At 39.1% G+C, this 21,690-nt stretch overlaps 1 protein-coding gene across 13 annotated transcripts in view; it reads left to right on the top strand.

The window, feature by feature from the left end:
* Positions 1-297: 297 nt before the first annotated feature.
* Positions 298-21,690, top strand: part of HJURP (Holliday junction recognition protein) — a 40,945-nt gene continuing 19,552 nt past the window's right edge. For 2 of the 13 annotated variants that reach the window (XR_010599570.1, XM_065588287.1), the window contains exons 1-7: positions 578-784; positions 1,605-1,671; positions 3,481-3,545; positions 4,798-4,825; positions 12,707-12,762; positions 15,983-16,040; positions 20,733-20,794. Coding sequence is in view for 11 of the 13 variants with exons in the window: in XM_065588287.1 (XP_065444359.1) it covers positions 755-784; positions 1,605-1,671; positions 3,481-3,545; positions 4,798-4,825; positions 12,707-12,762; positions 15,983-16,040; positions 20,733-20,794 (366 nt within the window). In the remaining 2 variants the exon portion in view is untranslated. Of the gene's footprint in view, positions 503-575; positions 785-1,604; positions 1,672-3,480; positions 3,546-4,797; positions 4,826-11,742; positions 11,808-12,706; positions 12,763-14,951; positions 15,030-15,982; positions 16,041-18,149; positions 18,243-20,732; positions 20,795-21,690 lie in introns of those variants that run through there. The other 11 variants (XR_010599569.1, XM_065588281.1, XM_005283707.5 and 8 more) reach the window with 11 other exon arrangements.

The raw sequence follows: 21,690 nt of genomic DNA, 5'->3' as shown, positions 1-21,690 counted from the left end.
GGGGTTTAAAAGAAATACTCAGGGCCGCAGTGACCAATAGCCGGCCACCAGCATGTTCCCTCCAATAGGAGCTCACAGTGGGCCGGTGTTGCTAGGTAGAACAGAGACCGTTCCCCCTTTTTCCTAATCCTCGTCCTTTCCGAGTCCGGCGTCCAATTAGAGAGCTCTGAGAAGGAGATGGGCGGGACACAAAAAGGAAAAAAGGGCGGAATTCCGTTTACGATAGCCAATCGACAGGAGAAACATTGACTCTAGGATCACTGATTCGCTGTTCCGAATAAAGTGACACGGCCAACCTCCAATCCGGTTGTCAGGGGCTGCGGAAGACGGCGCGAAGTTTGAATCGGCGCGAGGAAGCTTGACGAGGAACTGGGGAGCGACGGATACGCCCGGGGGAAGCGGGGGGCGCGGGGCGCCCCGCCCCGCCATGGAGGAGCTGGAGGAGAGGCTGCGCCGCAGCAACGCGCGGTTCGTGGACTCGCTGCAGCGGATCATAGAGAAGGTGAGGTGGGGGCGGGGCCTCGTCATTCCCCCCCCCTCGTTATGCCGGGAGTCGCGCGGCCCAGGCTCGCGCGGGGCGGGGGTGTCGCAGAACGACAGGCAAAGTCCAGCCGCTGGCCAGCCCCGCCCCCCCCCCCCCCCCCCCATCGAAATCAGCCGCCCGGGCCGGCGGCGCTTGGGGGCCGGGCGCTCAACGGTGTAAAACTTTAGGTGCCGCTTTCCAACGTGTCTGCGCATAAAGTTAGGCTCCTACATGCGTCGTCCGTCACTTAACTTCGCAAAGGTGCTGAGCCCCCCCAGTCCCGCGGAAGCCTGGAGAGCGCACGGGCGTGTCACCCTCGGGAAGTCGGGGGCCTTTTACTCACGTTTGGTTTGGGGAGTTAATTTTAGGAAGCTTGTAGCTCGGGGGTCTTGCATGTGGCAGCGATGTCACTGGTAACAAGCAAGTTATTGCAGCTTCCACGTTGTTGACAGGGAAGGTGGTGGCTCCCGTTTGATACATCCAGCGCCTTAGAGAGGGAAATTCCCCAAGTATTTTTGTTTGGTCTTCATCTTTATTTATAAACTTTAAAAATATGTATGCAGTATTTTTTTAAAACACCCTTCATTGTCTTGGTAATAGCATTTAGATCATGATGATGGTAAATGCTTTTTCTCATCTTGCCAGTCCCCTCTAGACTGTATTGCCATACGGGATCAGACCAGTAGGCCCTCTAATCAGATTCTCAGTCTATCAATGGCCAAAACCAGTTACTTCAGAGGAAGGTGGAAGAAGCCCTGTAAAGGACAGTTATGGGCTATCTTGTCCATGGTGCACATTTACTTCTAAACACCTGTCAATTAGTGTTTGGCTTATGCCCTGGAACAGCAGTATTTATAGCCTTTAAAAATGTATTTCATCTAAAGTAAAGTGGGTATTGTCAGATTGCAGACTTTAAAATACTTTAAAGTAAAAGTCTCTCTCTCTGAAACACACACACACACACAATCTACACAAGCTTATGAAAATCTTTGAACTTTATGTAAAACCTCTGCTGTTAGAAATTTAACCAATAATTTCTGTTAAAATGGTCTGTTTTTTTGTTGTTGTTGTTTTGTAATAGTACAATTATCCCTTTGAAGATGATATACTTGTCTCTATGGAATCATTGACTTACGATACACCCATTGGTAAGAATTCCTTAAAATAGCATTTTTCATTTTTTATTTTTTTAGACCTACTACAGTGTACAGATTTACACAAATAGGACTGGATAATGTCTGGGCAAAAAGAATTCACTCTGTGGTCCAGATCCTACAAAAACTTCAGTATCTGCTGTAGTTTGCCCATGGGCATAGTCCCATCGAAGCCATATGTAAAATGCAATGCATGGGTAATTTTTACAGGCTCTGGCTCTATGTCCATATGTAGCAATGGGTGAAGGGTAAAAGGAAATTACAATTTTAGTCATTATTTAGACCCCAAAAAAAGTCATTGGGGCTCAAGAGAACAGTGATTAATACTATAGTGAGTTGTAAGGAACAAACATTAGGGTAGAAGAGGAATTTAAAGGAAGGAAAGTAAGTGAGAAAAGAGAATGAAGGGGAGAACCCGGTAGCTGTTATGTAAAAGCTGTTGTGATGTGAATATTTTGCAGTATCTCATTGGATGGAATAGATTGCGTTATCTTAAGAAGACTTTTTCTTCACTGTGAGAGCACATGGTTAATTCACAAAAAGAACAGGAGTACTTGTGGCACCTTAGAGACTAACAAATTTATTTGAGCATTAGCTTTCGTGGGCTGCAGCCCACTTCATCGGATGCATGCAGTGGAAAATACAGTAGAAAGATATATAATCTTTCCACTGCATGTTGTTTGTGTGTGTATGTATATATATATATATATATATATGTGTGTGTGTATATCTTCCTACTGTATTTTCCACTGGATGCATCCAATGAAGTGGGCTGAAGCCCACGAAAACTTATGCTCAAATACATTTGTTGGTCTCTAAGGTGCCACAAGTACTCCTGTTCTTTTTGTGGATACAGACTAACACGGCTGCTACTCTGAAACCCATGGTTAATTCAGTTACTGTACTGAGATTGGGGGAGTACATGTTTTTCCAGGGTCTGATAAAAGTTGTCAGAAGGGTTGCATGTATATGAGGAGATTCTAACCTAAAAGGCTGAGATCTCTCTAAAATGTCATATGGTCTGCAGTTTAATAGGCATTGTCGTCTAATGGTTTGAATATGTTACTTGGAGCCAAGAACTGCTCTGCTAGCTTCCTACCTGTCAAATGAGGATTGATACCTAAGTGCCTTAACAAGGTTAACTTAACTATTGTACGCATATGTAAAATGCTACAAAAATACCAACTATTATGTAGTCCCAGGTCCACAATTAGGTTGTGTGTTTTTAAAGGCTTTTACAATCTTAATATGATTAAATATATCATCAGGAGTTAAGGATTAGTGTTGGATTTTTTGTGTGTTTACATTTTTGCCACTTGGAATGTGTGAATTTGCAATGGCTGGTAATGTGTCTGGTTTTTGTAACATCTGTTTACACGTTATAGGAAACACTATATATAGGTCCCAGACCTTGGAAGACTTAATCATCCGAGTTGCTGTACACTCCACAAAGGCTTGGTGCATTTAATGGGACTACTCACATATAAAGTTAGCTGCTTGATTAGGTCTTTGTAGGATCAGTGCCATAACATGCAATGGAGCTGAGTTATGTTATTAAGGAAACTAACTTTGAATTTACTGACTGTATCCAATTTAATCTCAAACATAGAACTGCATTAAAGAAGTCATTTTCATATAAATTGCTGGCCAACACACAGCGTAAATGACCTGCAGGTGTAGTTTGGTTTTGATGGTATTTTCATTGCCTCACACACACTCCTTAAATACAGAAAGATTATTCAACATAGACTTGTACTGTAATGTATGCAAAATGTTTGTAGTAATTTGTTTTGTTATATCTAGGACCACAGCTATGGGGTGATATGTCAGAAAAAAACATTAACGAATGGAAGAAAAAATTACATAAGGTATCTAATAACTCTCTTGCATGGTATGATTTCCTTAATTTAACCTTGCTGTTCCAAAGAATATTTGTGGGATACAATCAAAGAGAAATAGTTTTCCATTTCATAGTGACAAATAAGCTCAGCGGCCAAAAAAATATTGTGGAGAGAATACAGTTTGAAGCTCTTTTAACAGTACTCTTGTACCTCTTCAGCATATCACTGTTGACTTTAAAGTATACTTGAGGTAAAATGACAGCAGTTGGCTAAGTTCTGCCCTGGGGTCCCACCTCTAGCGTTATTAACATGCATTGTTTTGTAGAGATTGAAATAAAGGAATTACAATGTCTTTGCAATCTGAGTTGTCTCTAAGGCCATGTCTACACTACCGCTTCTGTCTGCAAAATTTAGGTCGCTCAGGGGTGTGAAAAAACACCCCCCTGAATGACATAAGTTTCGCTGACAAGTGCTAGAGTGCACAGCACTATGTTGATGAGAGATCTTCTCCCACTGACAAAGCTACTGCTGCTCGTTGGACATGGTTTAATTATGCCAATGAGAGAATTCTCTCCCACTGGTATAGAGCGGCTACACGAAAGATCTTACAGCAGCACAGATGCATTGGTACAGCTCTGCTGCTGTAAGGTCTCTCGTGTAGACATAGCCTAAGTGTGCACATGCCAGGCTCAATTCTCTTCCTCCTTTATTGTTGTGGAAATTATAGTACATGTGTTTCCTTTTTCCCTCTCTTTCTGCTCCACTCCAAAAAACAAATATTGGCCCCCTCAGCAAATGTATATTACAAACATTTGTAAGAAACCAAACCTTCAGTCTTCTCCCAAATGGCTGTTCTAAAAGGTGGGCTGTGTGGAGTGTCTTGAAGGTCAACAAATCTGGATTTTTTTGAACTAGGTAGATTAAAGGAAAGAAGAGTGAATTTTTAGTCTTGAGGGACCCAAAGGAGAATGCTCTCTCCTTAGCTCTCTGATATACCAAGGTAGCTGCAGCTTGCGTGTCTTTGATTTTAACAGTTAGCAGTATGGTCTGAGAAAGTAAGGTGGTGCTTCAGGTAAGATGATCCTAGGATAGTCAGTGCTTTGTAGGTCAATAACCTCTTAGACTGCAACCAAAAGCTGTTGGGAATTGAGGTTGAATAGTACTTTACAGAATCAGGACCCTTATAAATAAATAAGCAAAGTAAATAAGTGTCTTGCAAAATAACTTACACTGTTCTAAGGTTCTTCTGACTCTTCTCTTTTTTTGTTTTTAATTGCAGAGGGCCACACAATGTCAAAAAACCACAGGTAAAGGAAAAGTTTTGTATATTTCAACATGTACTGTATTTAATCTCTTCAAAAGGAAAATAAAAATGCCGTATCACTATGTGTGTTGTTTTAGAAATATACATTTGCTTTTAATATGCTATGCAGTATAAGACTGAAGACATCTGCTGTCTTCACTCCAGAAAATATTTTTACAGTGGTACTACTGGACATGTTACTATGCCTTTTTTTAAAAAAGCGTGAACTTTTTTTTTTTATAAGATTATCATTAGGGCTGTCAAGCGATTAAAAAAATGAATCTCGATTAATCGTGCTGTTAATAATAGAATACCATTTATTTAAATATTTTTGATTTTTTTCTACATTTTCAAATATATTGATTTTAATTACAACACAGAATACAAAGTGTACAGTGCTCACTTTATATTTATTTTTGATTACAAGTATTTACACTGTAAAAAAAAAACAAAAAAACCCCAAAGAAATAGTATTTTTCAATTCACCTAATACAAGTACTATAGTGCAATCTCTTAATCATGGAAGTTGAATTTACAAATGTGGAATTATGTACAAAAAAACTGCATTCAAAAATAAAACAATGTAAAATTTTAGAGCCTGCAAGTCCACTCAGTCCTACTTGTTCAGCCAATCACTCAGATAAACAAGTTTGTTTGCATTTGCAGGAGATAATGCTGCCCGCTTCTTGTTTACAATGTCGCCTGAAAGTGAGAACAGGCTTTCTCTGTGGCACTGTTGTAGCCGGCGTCACAAGATAAATATTCATATGTCGCTTCATGCTTCAACCACCATTCCAGGGGACATGCGTCCATGCCGATGACTAGTTCTGCTTGATAACAATCCAAAGCAATGCGGACCAACGCATGTTCATTTTCATTATCTGAATCAGATGCCACCAGCAGAAGGTTGATTTTCTTTTTCGGTAGTTCAGATTCTATAGTTTCCGCATTGGAGTGTTGCTCTTTTAAGACTTCTGAAAGCATGCTCCACACATCGGGTTGAGTGCTGTAGCCATCTTTAGAAATCTCACATTGGCAACTTCTTTGTGTTTTGTGAAATCTGCAGTGGAAATGTTCTTAAAATGAACAACATGTGCTGGGTCATCATCCTAGACTGCTATAACATGAAACATATGGCAGAATACAGGTAAAACAGAGCAGCGGACATACAATTCTCCCCCAAGGAGTTCAGTCACAAATTTAATTAACACATTATTTTTTTAAAGAGCGTCATCAGGATGGACACATGTCCTCTGGAATGGTGGCTGAAGCATGCAGGGGGATACAAATATTTAGCATATCTGGCACATAAATATCTTGCAATGCCAGCTACAAAAGTGCCATGCAAATGCCTTTTCTCACTTTCTGGGTGACATTGTAAATAAGAAGAGGGCCCCATTATCTCCTGTAAATGTAAACAAACTTCTTTGTCTTAGCTATTGGTGAACAAGAAGTAGACAAGAACAAGAGTGGACTTGTAGGCTCTAAAGTTTTACATTGTTTTGAGTGCAGTTATGTAACAAAACAAAAAAATCTACATTTATTAATTGCACTTTCACGACAGAGATTGCACTATGGTACTTGTATGAGGTGAATTGAAAAATGCTATTTCTTTTGTTTTGATCATTTTTACAGTACAAATATTTATAATAAAAAATGATACACACTTTGATTTCAATTACAAAACAGAATACAATATATATGAAAATGTAGAGAAACATCCAAAGTATTTAATAAATTTCAATTGGTATTCTATTGTTTAACAGTGCGATTAAAATTGTGATTAATCGCGATTAATTTTTTTTGGTTAATCGCGTGATTTAACTGCTATTGAGCTACAACCCTAATTATTGTATACATTTTTACTATGGGATATTTTTAAAAAGTCCTGTTTTTAAATCTGAACTCTTCAAAGTGCAAATTGTTAGTGAATGGAGGTCAGACGAATGCTCCAAAAGGTTCAGAAATGTGGATTTAAACAAAGCTTGAAATGAGTGCTTACACGGTAGGTGTGGTTGGTATCATTGCTTATTAAGATTTCCCAACACTTCCTGTTATAAGACCCTGTTTTCAGTTACTTATAGCAACCAAATCTTTCAAGCTGAAATTTTCCATGCTGGATGTTTGCCTCAGGCTGAGTTTTGAAAAATTTCAGCCAAATTATTCAACAGTCGCCACTCTCTGTCTGCCCAGCTCTGAAGACAATGCAGAAGTAAGGATGGCAATACTGTGACACCCCCCCCCCACACCCCCCGCAACTCCCTTTTGGGTCAGGACCCCCCCAATTTGAGAAACATTGGCCTCCCTGTGAAATCTGTACGGTATAGAGTAAAAGCACACAGAAGACCCGATTTCACGGGGGGAGACCCGATTTCATGGTCCTTGACTTTGGTTGGACCCTAGTCATCCTCATAGAGTGATTGAGCATGTTCCAGCTCAGGGCTATGCAGGCTAAGCAGGACACTCCCTCTAATGATTGCTCTGGGCCTAGGTGCTGCTGGGTATTGAAAATCAGAGCTCGGAAGCTTGTCTCTCCTGTGCTCGTAGGGACCCCTCCCCCCAGTTAGCACTCAGACGGCATGGAGGAGGAAGCAGTCTGATTTGAATGCAAAGTGAACAAAAGCTGTACGGGGGGAAGGTAAGGAGTAAATTAGGACAAATTGGTGAAACTGGGACTGGAGGGAGTGAGGGAGAGAAGCTGGAATTGAGGCTAGTGGGGGTAATGGAGACTAGGACTGGCTGGGCACGGAGATTAAGACTGGGAGGGGGTGGGGGATGGGGTTCTGGGAACTGGTTGGTGGAGCGGATGGGGTCACTGAGATTGGATGAGGAGCTGAAGGGGAGCAAGGACACTGGGACAGGCTGGTCTAAGAGACAGTCACTAAGAAACAGTGGGGGGAAAAGAATAGGGGTGTGGTGGGAAGAGAGAGTTAGATTGTATGAGGAGCATGAGGAGGGAGACTAGCGCTAGGTCTACACTACCCGCCTGAATCGGCGGGTAGAAATCGATCTCTCGGGGATCGAATTATCGCGTCTCGTCGGGACGCGACAATCGATCCCCCGAATCAACGCTCTTACTCCACCAGTGGAGTTGAGGGTAAGCGCCGTCGACGGGGAGCCGCGGAGGTCGATTTTGCCGCTGTCCTCACAGCGGGGTAAGTCGGCTCCGATAGGTCGAATTTGCGTATCTTAAATCGTCCTCCCCTCCCCCCCCCCCCCCCCCCGGTAGCGAAGACCTGCCCTAGGACTGACGGGGCAAGAAGAGTGGGACTAGGATGTGAAGCCTTAGGGGTGGAGACTTGGACTGGATAGGCAAGGAGAAAGGGCCTGGGACAAGGAGCCACAGGTGGGGAAGAGACAGGGCTGGAATAGACAGGTTGGGAAGGGGTCAAACTTGGGGGGGAAGGGAGGGAAAGGGGAAATGTGTTGTATTTTGTGTTGAAATTGAAATTAATATATTTGAAAATGTAGAAAACATCCAAAAATCTTTTAATAAATGGTATTCTGTTATTATTTAACAGTGCAATTAATCATGCAATTGATTTTTGTAATTGCATGATTAATCATGATTAATTTTTTTAATCGCTTGACAGCCCTAATACAAATACATAAACAAAGAGAAAAACTGGAAAATTTATTTTTTTGCCTCAGAACAAAAGCAGAGAAACATCCATGCTGTCCATCCATTTTTGATAACAAATGTAAAGTATTTCTTGCTTAGGAGGACTTAAGACTAGCATAACTAAATTCAAAAATACTTCTGCTATAGGGCTTACTTTAATAAAATGGGAAAAAAACAAACAGAAGGTGTGAAGTGTTTTTTCTTCTACATGGTCTTGCATACAATAAAGAAGATGAGATTTAAAAGTAGTTCAAATCAAGCCTTTAGAATACTAAAAAACAAAACAAAAAAACCCTCAAACCCAACAAATAAATTTATTTGGCATTAATTCCAATGCCATTAGCACATAGCAGGGCTAGGGTCAAATCCTTTGCTTAACGCGAAGACTTCCCAGTGCAGAGACATTAAACACTATCTTTTGAAGTCTTCATTGGAGGCTGTTCCAGTGTCTGAATTTCATTCCACTACCTAACAATATGTTTTAATTACCATTCTTTCCCCTCCCCCCGTCAACATATACATGTAGTATTATAAAATTAGAAAGTTAAGAGGTGTGATCAAATGACTTCAGTGGTCTTTGGATCAAGCCTACAGTTAACATACTAGAAACCTTTTTTCAGGGAGAATTTCTATTACACCATCTGATTTATGAATACTGCTCTTGTGCTCACACCTGAGCCATATAAACAGTGTAACTACATCAGTTGAACTTGATAGTAAAGGACAAGTGTTACATTTAAAGAAAAAGGCCCTCAACCCTAAAGGATAGTTGACCCCAACATCCTTTTGTTGTGCTATCTACATTCATTCCCCATTCAAGAGTCCACCTTTAACCCAGTCTAACAATACATTAACAAAGAAAAACCTAACCAAACCAAAACCACCCCTATGTTCAAAGAACATTCAGGATGCAAAGACAAGCATCAGTAGTTGGAAAAAAAAATCACGATTAATCGCACTGTTAAACAATAATAGAATACCATTAATTTTAATTTTTTTGGATGTTTTCTACATTTTCAAATTATATTAATTTCAGTTTCAACACAGAATATAAAGTGTACAGTGGGGGTAAGAGGACCAAGGAAGGAATGTGTTAAACTCCTGGCAGGATGATATTTCTGTGGTGTTTAACATATAGTCCAAATTTTTTCTTACTTAAATGAAGGGGATGTTTTGTTCCAGTTTCAAACAAACAAAAAACCCCTCTGTGATGTTTAATGGATTTTGCTCTATAGGGACAAAAGCAGAAATTTGGTTGATCTGACTACCCTTGTTGCTTCCCAATAGCACAGTTAAGTTGGGGGTAATATAACCCTGAATCAGCATTTTAAAAATAAAATATATTGCTAAAAGATATTTGCAATCCACTGTAGATGTACGTCATGTTCACAAAGTGAGCAAGATGTGATCCCTGACCCAAAGAACTTATAAGCTAAGGTCCTGATCCTGCAAACATCATAAACTCATGTGCTTAACTTTATGCATGCGAGTAATCCCATCCTCCTCTTGTTTGGTCCTCCTACCCTTATCATTCCATATGCATTTCTCTAAGGCCTCATCCTGCAAACTGCTAGGCATGAAATTAGTCCCACTAACTTCAGTGGGACTACTTGTATGTGTAAAATTGAACACAATGAATAAATATTTGCAGGATCCCCATATGCTTAATTTAAGAAGCCAAAAGGTTTTTCCCTATCATAATAAATATAAATAATGCTTTGATCTTTGACTAACCTCAGTTTATCTAGAAACAGACTTGAAGCAGTTAAAGCAAAAGCAACAAATTTTTCCTTCTGCAGGAACTTTTTTTTTTCCTATGTCAAACATGGATGGGTAGCTTTAGACTGTCTGGTTATACATATATTTTTATTATACATAATGTTTCCATTTTTTGCAGACCAATTGCATCACATGTGTTCTGTCATGAGAAGACATAAGAACTACAGTTTTAGTACCAGCAGATTAGGAAGATTTAGGTACAGAACTTTTATTAGGTATCCTTAGTTCTAGAGAGGAGAATCAAATTCTTGCTAATAGTGTAATAATATCAAACTGAGTTAATTACTCCTTTTCCCTGCCTCTCGTGCACATCAAAAGCATGTCCCATGTATAGATATTAGAGGCTGTACTACTATTGAGAAACTAGATCCTGTTTTCCAATAAAACAAGGAGTTATCCTTGTTTAAGATGCCTATTAGTATTATTTAATTCTGTTTCCAAAGCCAAAGGCTTTTTCTTCATATTTTCAGATTTCTTCTCAACTACTTCAAATCAGTTTTCAGTCTGAGAAATTTTATTAAGGATAGTATCTAGTTTAGTATATCAAGAATCAAATTACCCTTCAAGAGTATTCACAGCTCTAAATACAAATTAAACAAAGTTGGCATCAGATGTAATCACCGGTTTTAAGGAAATTTAATTATTCTTTTTTTAATCAGCTAGGCTGAGTGCTTCTGGTGCACTAATAAGCTAAGGGAGAAGATGGCGGGGACTGAAGCACAAAGTAAAATCTTTCACTGGATTCTTAAAGGAGAAAAAAGCTTGGAGCACATTTTAGACTCTTTTTATAATCACAGATGCTGTTAAGGTCTTTACATTTGTTTTGCTTCTTATGAACGAAAAATAAAATTAAAATATAAGGATGGAGACAAGTGCTCCCTTAAGCCAAGGAGGGCAAGCACCATTTGTAAAGGAAGAAACTGTTCTAAGATGGGCTGCCCAAAATATACCAGAAAGCTATGAAGCTCCTGAAGTAGCGGGTGGGGAAAAAAACCAAACTTCCCTGCTACCCCCTTCAAAATACATAGAAAATTGCCTCCCCTCTTCCTCTTCCTCTTCTCTCATGACTCTCAAAGACAGTACCAGGAAATGTAGGCAGAGGATATCCACCTTCTGGTGTCACTTGAGGGAGCACGCGGGAAGAGTATAGGAGCTCACACTGATGTGTGCATGTGGAGGTGTCGCTCCCTTGTTCAGTCATGGCACATTTGATAGTTGCAAGATGGTACTGGTGAAGCAGTCCAGGAAGGGTCAGATCTGGGAACACCAGCAGAGCTATTATGTGTAAATAGTGTTCATTTAATGCAGTGCTGTGTTTGAGGCAGGTATCTGGAGCAGGCAAAAGGCAAAATAAAAGTTACTTGAAACTAGACAAATGTATATTTATGATTCTCTATTTTTCCTTATATATTACTAAAAAATGTAGCTCTAGTCTAAATCATCTCCTTCCTTGCTTCCTAGCACATTTTTGGGCACTGTGTAAATAATCCACACAAAGAACACAGAAGAAGGCATGCTGCATCTCATTAGAACATTATAAATGGTTCTAACAGTATTTGCAACTCGTAATCAGTAATTACTAGTTGTAAGTAGTATAAATATTTATCTACCTAAAAGAGCAAATTAATGACTCTAGTGTAAGCCTTGTAAATCTTTTTGTTTAAAAGAGAAATTCTTATGCTTTGAATGTAATTTCCAGTATCTATGGCATGCATTTTTTTTTTGATGTGTACAACTTTAAAAAATTGAGTAAAAATGTTCAGGAACCAATGCTTATGGGAAAGCTTCATAGCTAGAAGGGATTATGCAGAAGTCCAGAACTATTGGATGACTTCTAGAGGTATAAAGGGCAGTTTAGCACGCAACTATACTTGTTCCCCTGAAAATCTCTCCCCCTAACATTTAAGAATGTTAATCATTCGTTTTGGGCAACTTGTATATTTTAAAGGCAAATATTACTTGTACTGTATAGAAATAGGCTCTGATCCTGCAAACACTTAAGTGTGTGTTTGTATAACTTGATTTGTGTGTAGTCCCAATGAGGTTAATAGAACTACCCACATAAATAAAGTTAAGACAGTTGCTTAAGTATTGTAAGATTGGGTCCCTAGAGATTAGCAGTGTTTTACAAATAGTTTGCAGTTGTCTGTTAGAGAGGTTTTTGAGTATCTGTCTAAAAGCATCGGGCGAGATCTACAGCTGATCTAATGAACATAGCTTCATTGACTTCAGTTACACTATGCCAATTTATATTGGGTGAAAATCTGACGTGGTGTGTCATTCTTCCTTTCTTTCATTCCTTTGTATGTGTGCTGAATTTGTTAAACTTTTCCGGAGTTTACTTATTTAGAAAATACTTTAATTATAAATATTTACGTCTAAATGAGGAATTAGTTAAATCAGTTTTTGGATGCAAATCTAACACTCATTTGCAATATGTCACGTTCTAAAAGAGATGTCTTTTTTTCATACCTTCTAATTAAGAAACACGAAAGCAATGGATCTCTGATTTTGAAGATGAAGATTTAAAAGTACCTCAGGTATGGACAAAGTGTTCTGGCAAATGTGAATGTGTTAGACATTAATGTATGACATGTAAATATAATTACTATGTTTTTCTTCCTGCAGGATTCTGTATGATTTTTATAAGAGCCTAACTTAAAATAAAAGTGTGAATTATTGAATTAAATTTCCATGCTGTTTAATACAGATCCTAATTTTTTCAAAAAGGTTGTATGTTTTCTTCCTTGGCTACTACAGTATTCCACCTTGGTTCAGACATTGTATATTTGAATTTTTGCAAAGTGTTTGCAACAGTGCATCTCCTTCAAGAATTGTCCATATAGTTCCTCAGCTGTTGAATGCACATGCTTCCTTTGTGGCCAGTTGCATCCTTTAGAAGAGCTCTTACTATTAGTATGTGCATGTTCCTTCATGGGTTGAAACAGAATTTATTCTCATAGTTACTGTGATCATCTAATTTACTTTTCCTATCTTTAAAGCAATGGAGCAACTCGCTGTGATCTGCAGTTGTTATGGGTTTTGTGCCTTATCATACCCTTTTCAGCTGTATCCCCCATCTGCCATCAAGATGAGTTTGAGGCTTCATTTTATCTGTGCTGGGGCACAATGGTTTCTAATTGCATTACTTGGTGCAATGGAGTCCAGATTACGTCAAACTCTGATCTAATGTGCCCTTGCATTTGGTGCACCCCACGTCATACAGAAGTTCAACTAAACTGTACTACTTAGGTGTCTAGCCCTGATGTAACTGGGCCTCAAGTTTTTTAGTAAATGTTCACAGTTTAACAGAAAGGCTGCAGGGGCTCCCTGCGCAGCTGCAGGGCCAATGACATTGCAGGCACAAGTTGCAGGGAAGTCTGCGGTCTTGATGGGGAATGAGCAGAGACCCCCCCAAGACCACGGGAAGGAGAGCGAGTCCCTGACTGCAAGGAGGCCACCCTGCTGCTGAATAGCTCCTCCTCAGGGATGGTCCCCACACTCCCAGCTGGTGAATGAGTGAGTGGGACTGTAACAGCAGGGCTGCAGAGAGTTTCCTGTGTGGCTGGGATACTGGACCCTATGGGCATAAGGTGTGTGGGAGACGTCATTTGCTAACTGCAATGGATGGATATGTTTTTCAGCCATTTCTGTGTGTCAGGTGACATCAGTGTTTACTAACGACTGAATCCTGCTAAGCTTAAGTCATCTGGCAGGCTGAGGCTTTTATGGGTAGAGTGAAGCAGGAAAGCCAGTGAGCAGTATGGTCCTTAGAGCAGTTATCATCTTTTTCTCTGGTTATAGCTCTCAACAATATTGGGAAATTATATTTGGACCTTGGTATTGGTCACCATTGTTCTAAAGTGGGGTGGGAGTTTTTTAAGCCTGTTCCTACTGTTTTTAAAAGTGTACTATAATCTTCTTTCCTCTTGTACTGCACATATTGACAGTTGTATTTTTATTTCACTTTTTATAGAGAAATGCATGTTGTTTATATGAAAGGCTGTATAGAAATAGTCTTTTGTATTATGTCTTCTATAACTATCTTTGTCCATCATGTGATTATCTCCTCCCTACTGTGCTGTGGATCTATGAACATCCACTGAATCCCAGCCTCTGTTTTAAATTAATCTAAAATGAAAGAGCTATTTCTTGTGGGCTTTGAAACCTACAGATGGGGTGGTGGTGGTTGTTGTTTTTTCCAATTGAAGACAGGTTTTTTTTTTAACCTTACTTATGTTTAAGGTGTTTTCAGTTGTAAACTCTACGGGCTTTTTAAGGGTTAGTTGCTTTGGGGACTTGCTCCTTCTCAGGATCAAATGTGAAACAGTACCTGAAATTCAGTATGGCAGGCTTCATGGATTTGTTGCACCCTTTAAGTAATGATGTTGTTTTTCTAGTTATTTGTTTCAAGTTCCTGAAAGTTTTTTGTCTGTCTGCATTTTGCTGTTGTCTTCAGTCCAAAGTGCATTTTTGAATTAGATAGAAAAATAGTGTTTAGATTTGTTTTACCAGAGTTCTTTAAGAACCTCGTTGCAAGATGTCAATTGAAAACATGTAGAAAAAGCTATTTGTCTGTATCCGTACCTTTGCATTGAATTGTAAAAAGTTACTAAAAAATTGACTCTGAAATTTTCTCTACTGAAACCTTTTTCATAAACCGTTAAGAGCCTCATCTGCATACATTGTGATTTATTGCCATTGACTCCGATTATTTTATTGGGTGCAGGATCAAACCCCTACATTCTGGGGAATATTAATATAGTGTTAAGAAAACCAGTTGCAGATAACCAGTCCCTTTCTTTGTGTAAGTAGAAAACTTCATTTGACTCTCTCCATAATGTAATAGTATCTGCAGTAAAGTAAGTTAATCAGTCTTGCAAATTTCTGTTTTTCTGTGGCACGCAACTATAATTGACAGGAAAATAAGATTTCTGTTCTTTTCATTATCCTTCTTATAATAGAGGATGAGGGAATAAACTTTTTTTCTCAGCTGGTAAACTTCCATGACCATTTTGCAAGGCAGCCTTCATATAAACACTTTAAAAAGCCTTTGCAGTTAAGTAACCTCAAGTGTGGTACTACTTCGAAACTAGGTGGCTCTGCTCTTGATTCTACTCCAAGAATAACATTGTGATGTTGAAGATTTGTTGTCTCTGCATGACACCAGATGAAATGTACTTAGTTTATAAGTATATGTTTTTTTTCCCTAATTGCCAGGTCTACAAACTCAACATGGAATCTGAACCTCAAACTGGATTTTTTTTGGCTCATAGATTACCTACAGTAAAGATACAGCAATCAAAATTCTTTTAGCTATTCTATTAAACTAATCTATCTGATCCCCATCACTATATCATTGTTGAGCTGTTATATTGTTCCCCTGAAAATCTCTCTCCCTAACATTTAAGAATGTTAATCATTCATTTTGGGCAACTTGTATATTTTATTGTATATTCTAAAGGCAAATAAAAAAAACGAGTACACACTAGCTTCCTTTCACTGTTATGTTGGCTCTCTGTGAATAAAAGGAGTAAAATGTAGTAAAAAACTGAGTATTCAGCTGAGAGTCAAGAACAGGCTTTAGGAGCAGTTTTGTTGATTACGATGCCATTTTGACATAGTCATTTTCACAAGAGAATTGGGCTTTCCAGCAGTAACAGTGGAACTAATGGCAAAGGGAATTTGAGTAGTCCAGATTATTAGAGCTAAACTGCTACTAGTTCTTGTGACTTTGTTCATGTGTGTTTTTATTTTAAGGAACCTGCTAGGAAATCCTTTATAGACTCCTATGAAGAAATTCAAGTTGCTGACACAGGTAAGATTTCAATAAAGTTATTATACTTGCCATTAGTATTTATTAATTTAAAATGCATGGAAGTCCTGCTAGTTGCCATTTTTCCAAAATAATTAAAATGGTGGGTTTAATCTGGGTCTGCTTTTTACACTCTTATTATGTTATAGCTGAAGTATTGACTAGGGACCATAAGAGACATTGCTAATGCTGACCAGTGCAATATTCGTGTTCTTGATTAGACTCCAGCACAGAAGTGACTGGTATGGCAGGCAAGAAGAGCTCTGTGTAAGCTCGAAAGCTTGTGTCTCTCACCAACAGAAGTTGGTCCAATAAAAGATATTACCTTACCCACATTGTCTCTCTAAGTCTGAAATAGGTTCATTTGCATCCTTTTGCCATTTCTATAAATCAAAAGGGGGAGAAAGTATGAAAACTTGTACTGCAAAGTAGAGATGAGTGGTTTATTATTTTTTTGTTTGGTTTGTGTGTATCACCATAGTGCCTAAGAGGTTTGTACCAGAAAGGCATGGGGAGTAATTTTAATGGACATGCAAGTGAAGTCATTGAACTGAACCATCATGATGTGTCTGCAAGAGAGACCAGGACTCCTGCAACTGTTGTCACAGTCTCCATTTCAAACTTTTGAAAATGTTTTGTATTCCTGACTGACTTATTAATTGATCATGACACTTTTACTAATACTGTTGTCTTCAAATAGCTGTGTTCTGAATGGCATTACACAACTTGTATACTTCAGATGAGATTTTTTTCTATCTGTAAGAGTAAGATTTGTCCCTTTGAGTAAGGTAATGGTTGGTAATGTTCTACTTATAATTCATATCCCAGTGCAGCAGTCTGATTAGTTGGTACATAATCTCTTTGGTATAATTATTGAAAATGAAACTTCTCCATAAGTAGGGTCCCATCAAATTCATGATCCATTTTGGTCAATTTCACTGTCATAGGTTTTTAAAAATCATACATTTCATGGTTTCAGCTATTCAAATCTGAAATTTCACAGTATTGTAATTGTAGGGTCCTGACCCAAAATGTAGTTGTGTGTGGTGAGGGAGTCGCGAGGTTATTGTAGGGAGGGTTGTGGTACTGCTACCCTTACTTCTGTACTGCTGCTGGTGGCAGTGCTGCCTTCAGAGCTGGGCAGCTGGAGAGTAGTAGCTGCTGGCCAGGAGCCCAGCTCTGAAGGCAGAGCTGCCACCTACAGAGCTGGACCCTCAGTCAGCAGCCACGACTCTCTGGCCACCCAGCTCTGAAGGCAGCAGCGCAGAAGTAAGGGTGGCATGGTATGGTATTACCATCCTTACTTCTGTGCCGCTGGTGGGGCACTGCCTTCAGAACTGGGCGCCTGGTCACCAGCTGCTGCTCTCCTGCCACCCAGTTCTGACGGGAGCGCAGAAGTAAGGGTGGCAAAATGGTGTGCCCCCACCCCTAAAATAACCTTGTGATCCCTCTGCACAACCTTTTGGGTCAGGACCCTCAATTTGAGAAACACTGGTCTCCCCTGTGAAATCTGTATAGTATAGGGTAAAATCACACAAAAGACAGAATTTACAGGGGGGAGACCAGATTTCATGGTCCATGAAGCGTTTTTCATGTCCGTGAATTTGGTAGGGCCCTATCCATAAGCATGTCATCGCATATCTCTTAAAATGCCCCTCTGCATTTATCTATCAATGGAAAACAACTATTTCAAGATGAGACATTTCTGACAATTAAACGGACAGTCACATTCGTTTTTTAAATGTCCTTATCTCTCTCCTCAGCATATTTGTACTCATGGGATCTTACGGCTACTGTAGCTCAGATGGTGGAAACTTCTTCTAGCAAGGCCTGTTAAAGCATTCATGCCGCCTCCTACTCATTTGCGTTCTCTAATGTGTTCTGAGAGCAAGGCTTTAAAAGGGGGCATGGCACCCTCTGCAGACTCAGTTCCTTCCAACTGCAGCATCAGATGGATGTAAACCTTCATTAATCTAGATCCTTCACTTAGATGATTATAGTGCTTTAGCTTTGTGTAGTTTACTGCTTTATAGTTGGTGTTAGTCTTGGCTTAAGTTTGTGATTTAAGGCAAGTTTTGTTCTTATTGAACTTTATAGAGACTTTGGTTCTGACTACTGGTTCCATGGTGTATCCAAAGGCAAAGATACTTGGCTTTAAAGCGTCTAGTAGTCTTCCTGGCATCGGATGTCCATACTAAATGATTGGTATGTCGTGGTGAGAGTCATTCTTCTTCAGAATACTTTGTCTGCAGTACGCTTACCCTGAGAGCATGCAAGGAGTGCAACAGCAGACTAAGACCTATTGCTTCAAAAAGCTTTAATAGCTAAGCTTCTCAGATCCGACACCACAAAGGGATCTGATGATAATGCAAAACGACCAGTATTGATGCTGGAAAGTTTTGGCTCTCAGAAGACCACAATGCAAAAAACACTGGGTTCAGCCCTGAGATCCAGTGACAAAACTGCTTTGCAGTTGGCTCCTAAATCACCAGATTCAACTTTGAAGCTCTTACTTCATAGCCCTGTGTGAGAGGCACAGACAGGGAAACTGTCTGTCTTGGTTCCAAAGAAGGTAGTATGGGACAAAAAGACTTCTGTTACCAGGACTAACAGAAGGAGAGAGAGACCCACACTCCTCAGATCCATTTGAGCAGGATCATAGAATAATGGATCCCAAATCAAAAGCTAGGTTTTCAAATGGGCAGGGTGGATTTGATTTAAATCAAATTGATTTAAATAATTTAAATCGCTAGTCAGGAAGACTCAATTTACTCATGGTTTTCTACATAAAAGGGCATTCTTGTTGGTTGTTATAACCTTAATACATATTCTTCACAACTCAGAGATAGATGTAGGTTTCATTTTTAGAAGGTACACACTATTCATTTTTAAACCATGTTTTATTTTGAAAACTTTTCAGATTAGTTTTACAGCTATATCAGAAAATGAATGATTGTTTGGTTATTTCATTTACCAAAGTTAATTGAAGCAGATATTTATGAAGTCATTGGGTGGTGAACTAGCTCCAATTCAACAGGTTAATCATTAATATTTGGAGGATTTTCTTGCCATGCTGTATTAGGAGGAGAACATCACCAGACAGACATTTAAATTGTTTTATTTAACTAAAACAACGTTATGTATGTATAATATTTTAACAAAACAAGTATATGTCCTTCACTTCGTACATTTATCTCCAGACTTCTTTTCCTTGTCCAGACCTATTCCACCCCCAACAATCTTTCTATTCATTGAACTTTTTGAAACTTTTCACTTTTAGAGAGAGGTAAGCAATTGACTCTGTGTACACAAATTTGCAGAGGGACAATAGAGTTGAGGTCTGTTATTTCTCACCTCTACATATTATTTATTTATTTATTTATTTATTTAAAAACATTTTTGCTGTTAACAAGCATGTTACCTCTGGAGACACTAATCCACAGTTTGAGAACTGTAAAACTAAGCATCTCTAATGGTATCTTCTAGACTGAGCACTGAGTCCCATTGGGTAGATAGAAGGATTAACCTAAATAATCTCTACAGATGCCTGTCAAACCCCATAAGATTGGGTCCCTAATCCATAAACTATTGGAACTCATTTACAAAACTTTTCTTAACATTACATGAATATATTGTCTCATACTATAGAATTAGAATTTATAATTCCATGATGAGATATCTTTGAGCTATTATTTATCTTAATTAAAACTACCTTTTAGATAGGCTTTCTCCTCAAAAAGCATTTTATCAAAAAAAAATCTGATTTTAAAAAACAAAAAAAAAATCTTTGATTTTTATCCACCCTGCAAATCGGTATAGCTAAGGATCCTCCAGCTCAGAGGATTGCATTGGATCTAAAGAAAGTTCCGGAAGTGGTGATAGCTTCATCACCAGTACTTTTAGCTTCTTCTGTCATGGTTTTAGATCAAGTGCATCACATAGGTTCACAGTCAGATTTCCCGGATCTGCACGTTACATTGCCTAGAAGGGAAGTGGGGGGGGAAAAGTTCTTGCACGTCTCACAACTCTCCACTTGAGAAAGCAAGGTTAGAAGACTTGTTTGATGTTCCCTGAACAGGGTATTGAGTGTCCATGAGTGGGAATATGCAGAGGACATTTGAAGGAAGAAAAACAGAGTTTACTTACCTCTAACCGGAGTTGTTTGAGATGGACTCTGCATATACACGCTCCTTGCCAACCTTCCTGTCCTCTTCAGAGTCCTAATGAAATATTGACTGAGGAAACCGTGGAAGGAATTAAGGCTGCAGAGGTCACCATGTCCCCTTTAATAGTCTTGCCCTTGGAACATTTGGGAATAAACAGTGGGGTAGAGGGGCATGTGAGCTCTCTAACAGTCACTCCTGTGAGAAAGTTCCACCATTTGAGTTACACTGTCCAGCACATCCCATGAGTGTGGATATATATAATCCATCTCAAAGAGCTCTGGTTACGCCATTTTTCAAAAGTGACTTACGTGCTTCGGAGCCCACTGACTTTCAATGAGATTTAAATTAAAAATATAACACAGGAACGTATTTCTTCAGGATTTTGTAAAAATGTATTTTTTTCAAGATATAATTTTTTGGGCAGTTTGGTCTTCACAATGTCAGTTTAAAATAATTCACAGAAATACAAATTTATTACATTGGTTTTGGATGAATTGGAATTTACTTAGTGTTTAACTTCAAATTGTAGATACAGAAAGCGAAGCTGATTTGGTTTCGATTAGAAGAAAATTTGAAAATGTTAACCTCAAGGTAAAAACAATTCTGCTTTATACCTTTTGCATTCACTTTAAGAGGCTGGATTTTTTTAATTTAAAATATTTTCATGTGGATTTTCTGTAGGTGACAAGTTTTGGACTGACAGCCACAAACTCTTAATTCCTGTTCATCCACAGGTCAATTACAGCACGGCCAACAGCAAGCACTGTACTAATACAACTTTCTCCTATTGTTCTCCACTGTGTTGCCTATACACCTCTTTGGTGCTAGTGACCAACTGTAGATGTGGGAGGGAGATTCATTTTCCATCCTTGTTCAGACCTGAGACTGTTTACAAGGGTATTGATTAATATTACAGGTCTGTCATATCTTATGCGCATTTAACATGCGCGATTTCAACTTTACGCGGTCGGCAAAAACAAAACAAAAAAAAGAGAAAAATAACAATTTTAATACTATACCTGTAGTGCGGGCGATTTTGCCTGCCATTGAACTTAACGGAATTTTGGCTATACACGGTTTTCGCTTTGCGCGCTAACCGCGGAATGGAACCCCTGCGTAAGATGAGACAGACCTGTATTAAACACTTTCAGTGCATTTGTGATCTGGACTGATACAAACGAAGCCATTTCATATAAGCTGTTGTTTAGGGTTTCTAGTTCCAGAGAAGACTGCAAAGAATTTCAGAGAGACCTAAACAAGCAATATGATGGCAAATTAAGTTCAGTGTTGATAAATGTAAAGTAACATACATTAGATGGGGTGGGGGGAATTGAACTATTCAGAACATTTTACAGGTTTCTGAAGTTATTGTTGACTCAGGAAAGGGACAGGAGTGTCAGACAGCTCAGTGAAGACTTCAGGTCAATGCACAACAGCAGTCAAAACAGGAAATGATGTTAAGATACATAAGGAGTGAGATGGAGAAT

Source organism: Chrysemys picta, chromosome 1, assembly GCF_011386835.1.
Source record: "Chrysemys picta bellii isolate R12L10 chromosome 1, ASM1138683v2, whole genome shotgun sequence".
NCBI classification, from domain to species: Eukaryota; Metazoa; Chordata; order Testudines; family Emydidae; genus Chrysemys; species Chrysemys picta.
The sequence above is the reverse complement of the archived record's forward strand: the minus strand, read 5'-3'. Positions and strand labels throughout refer to the sequence as shown.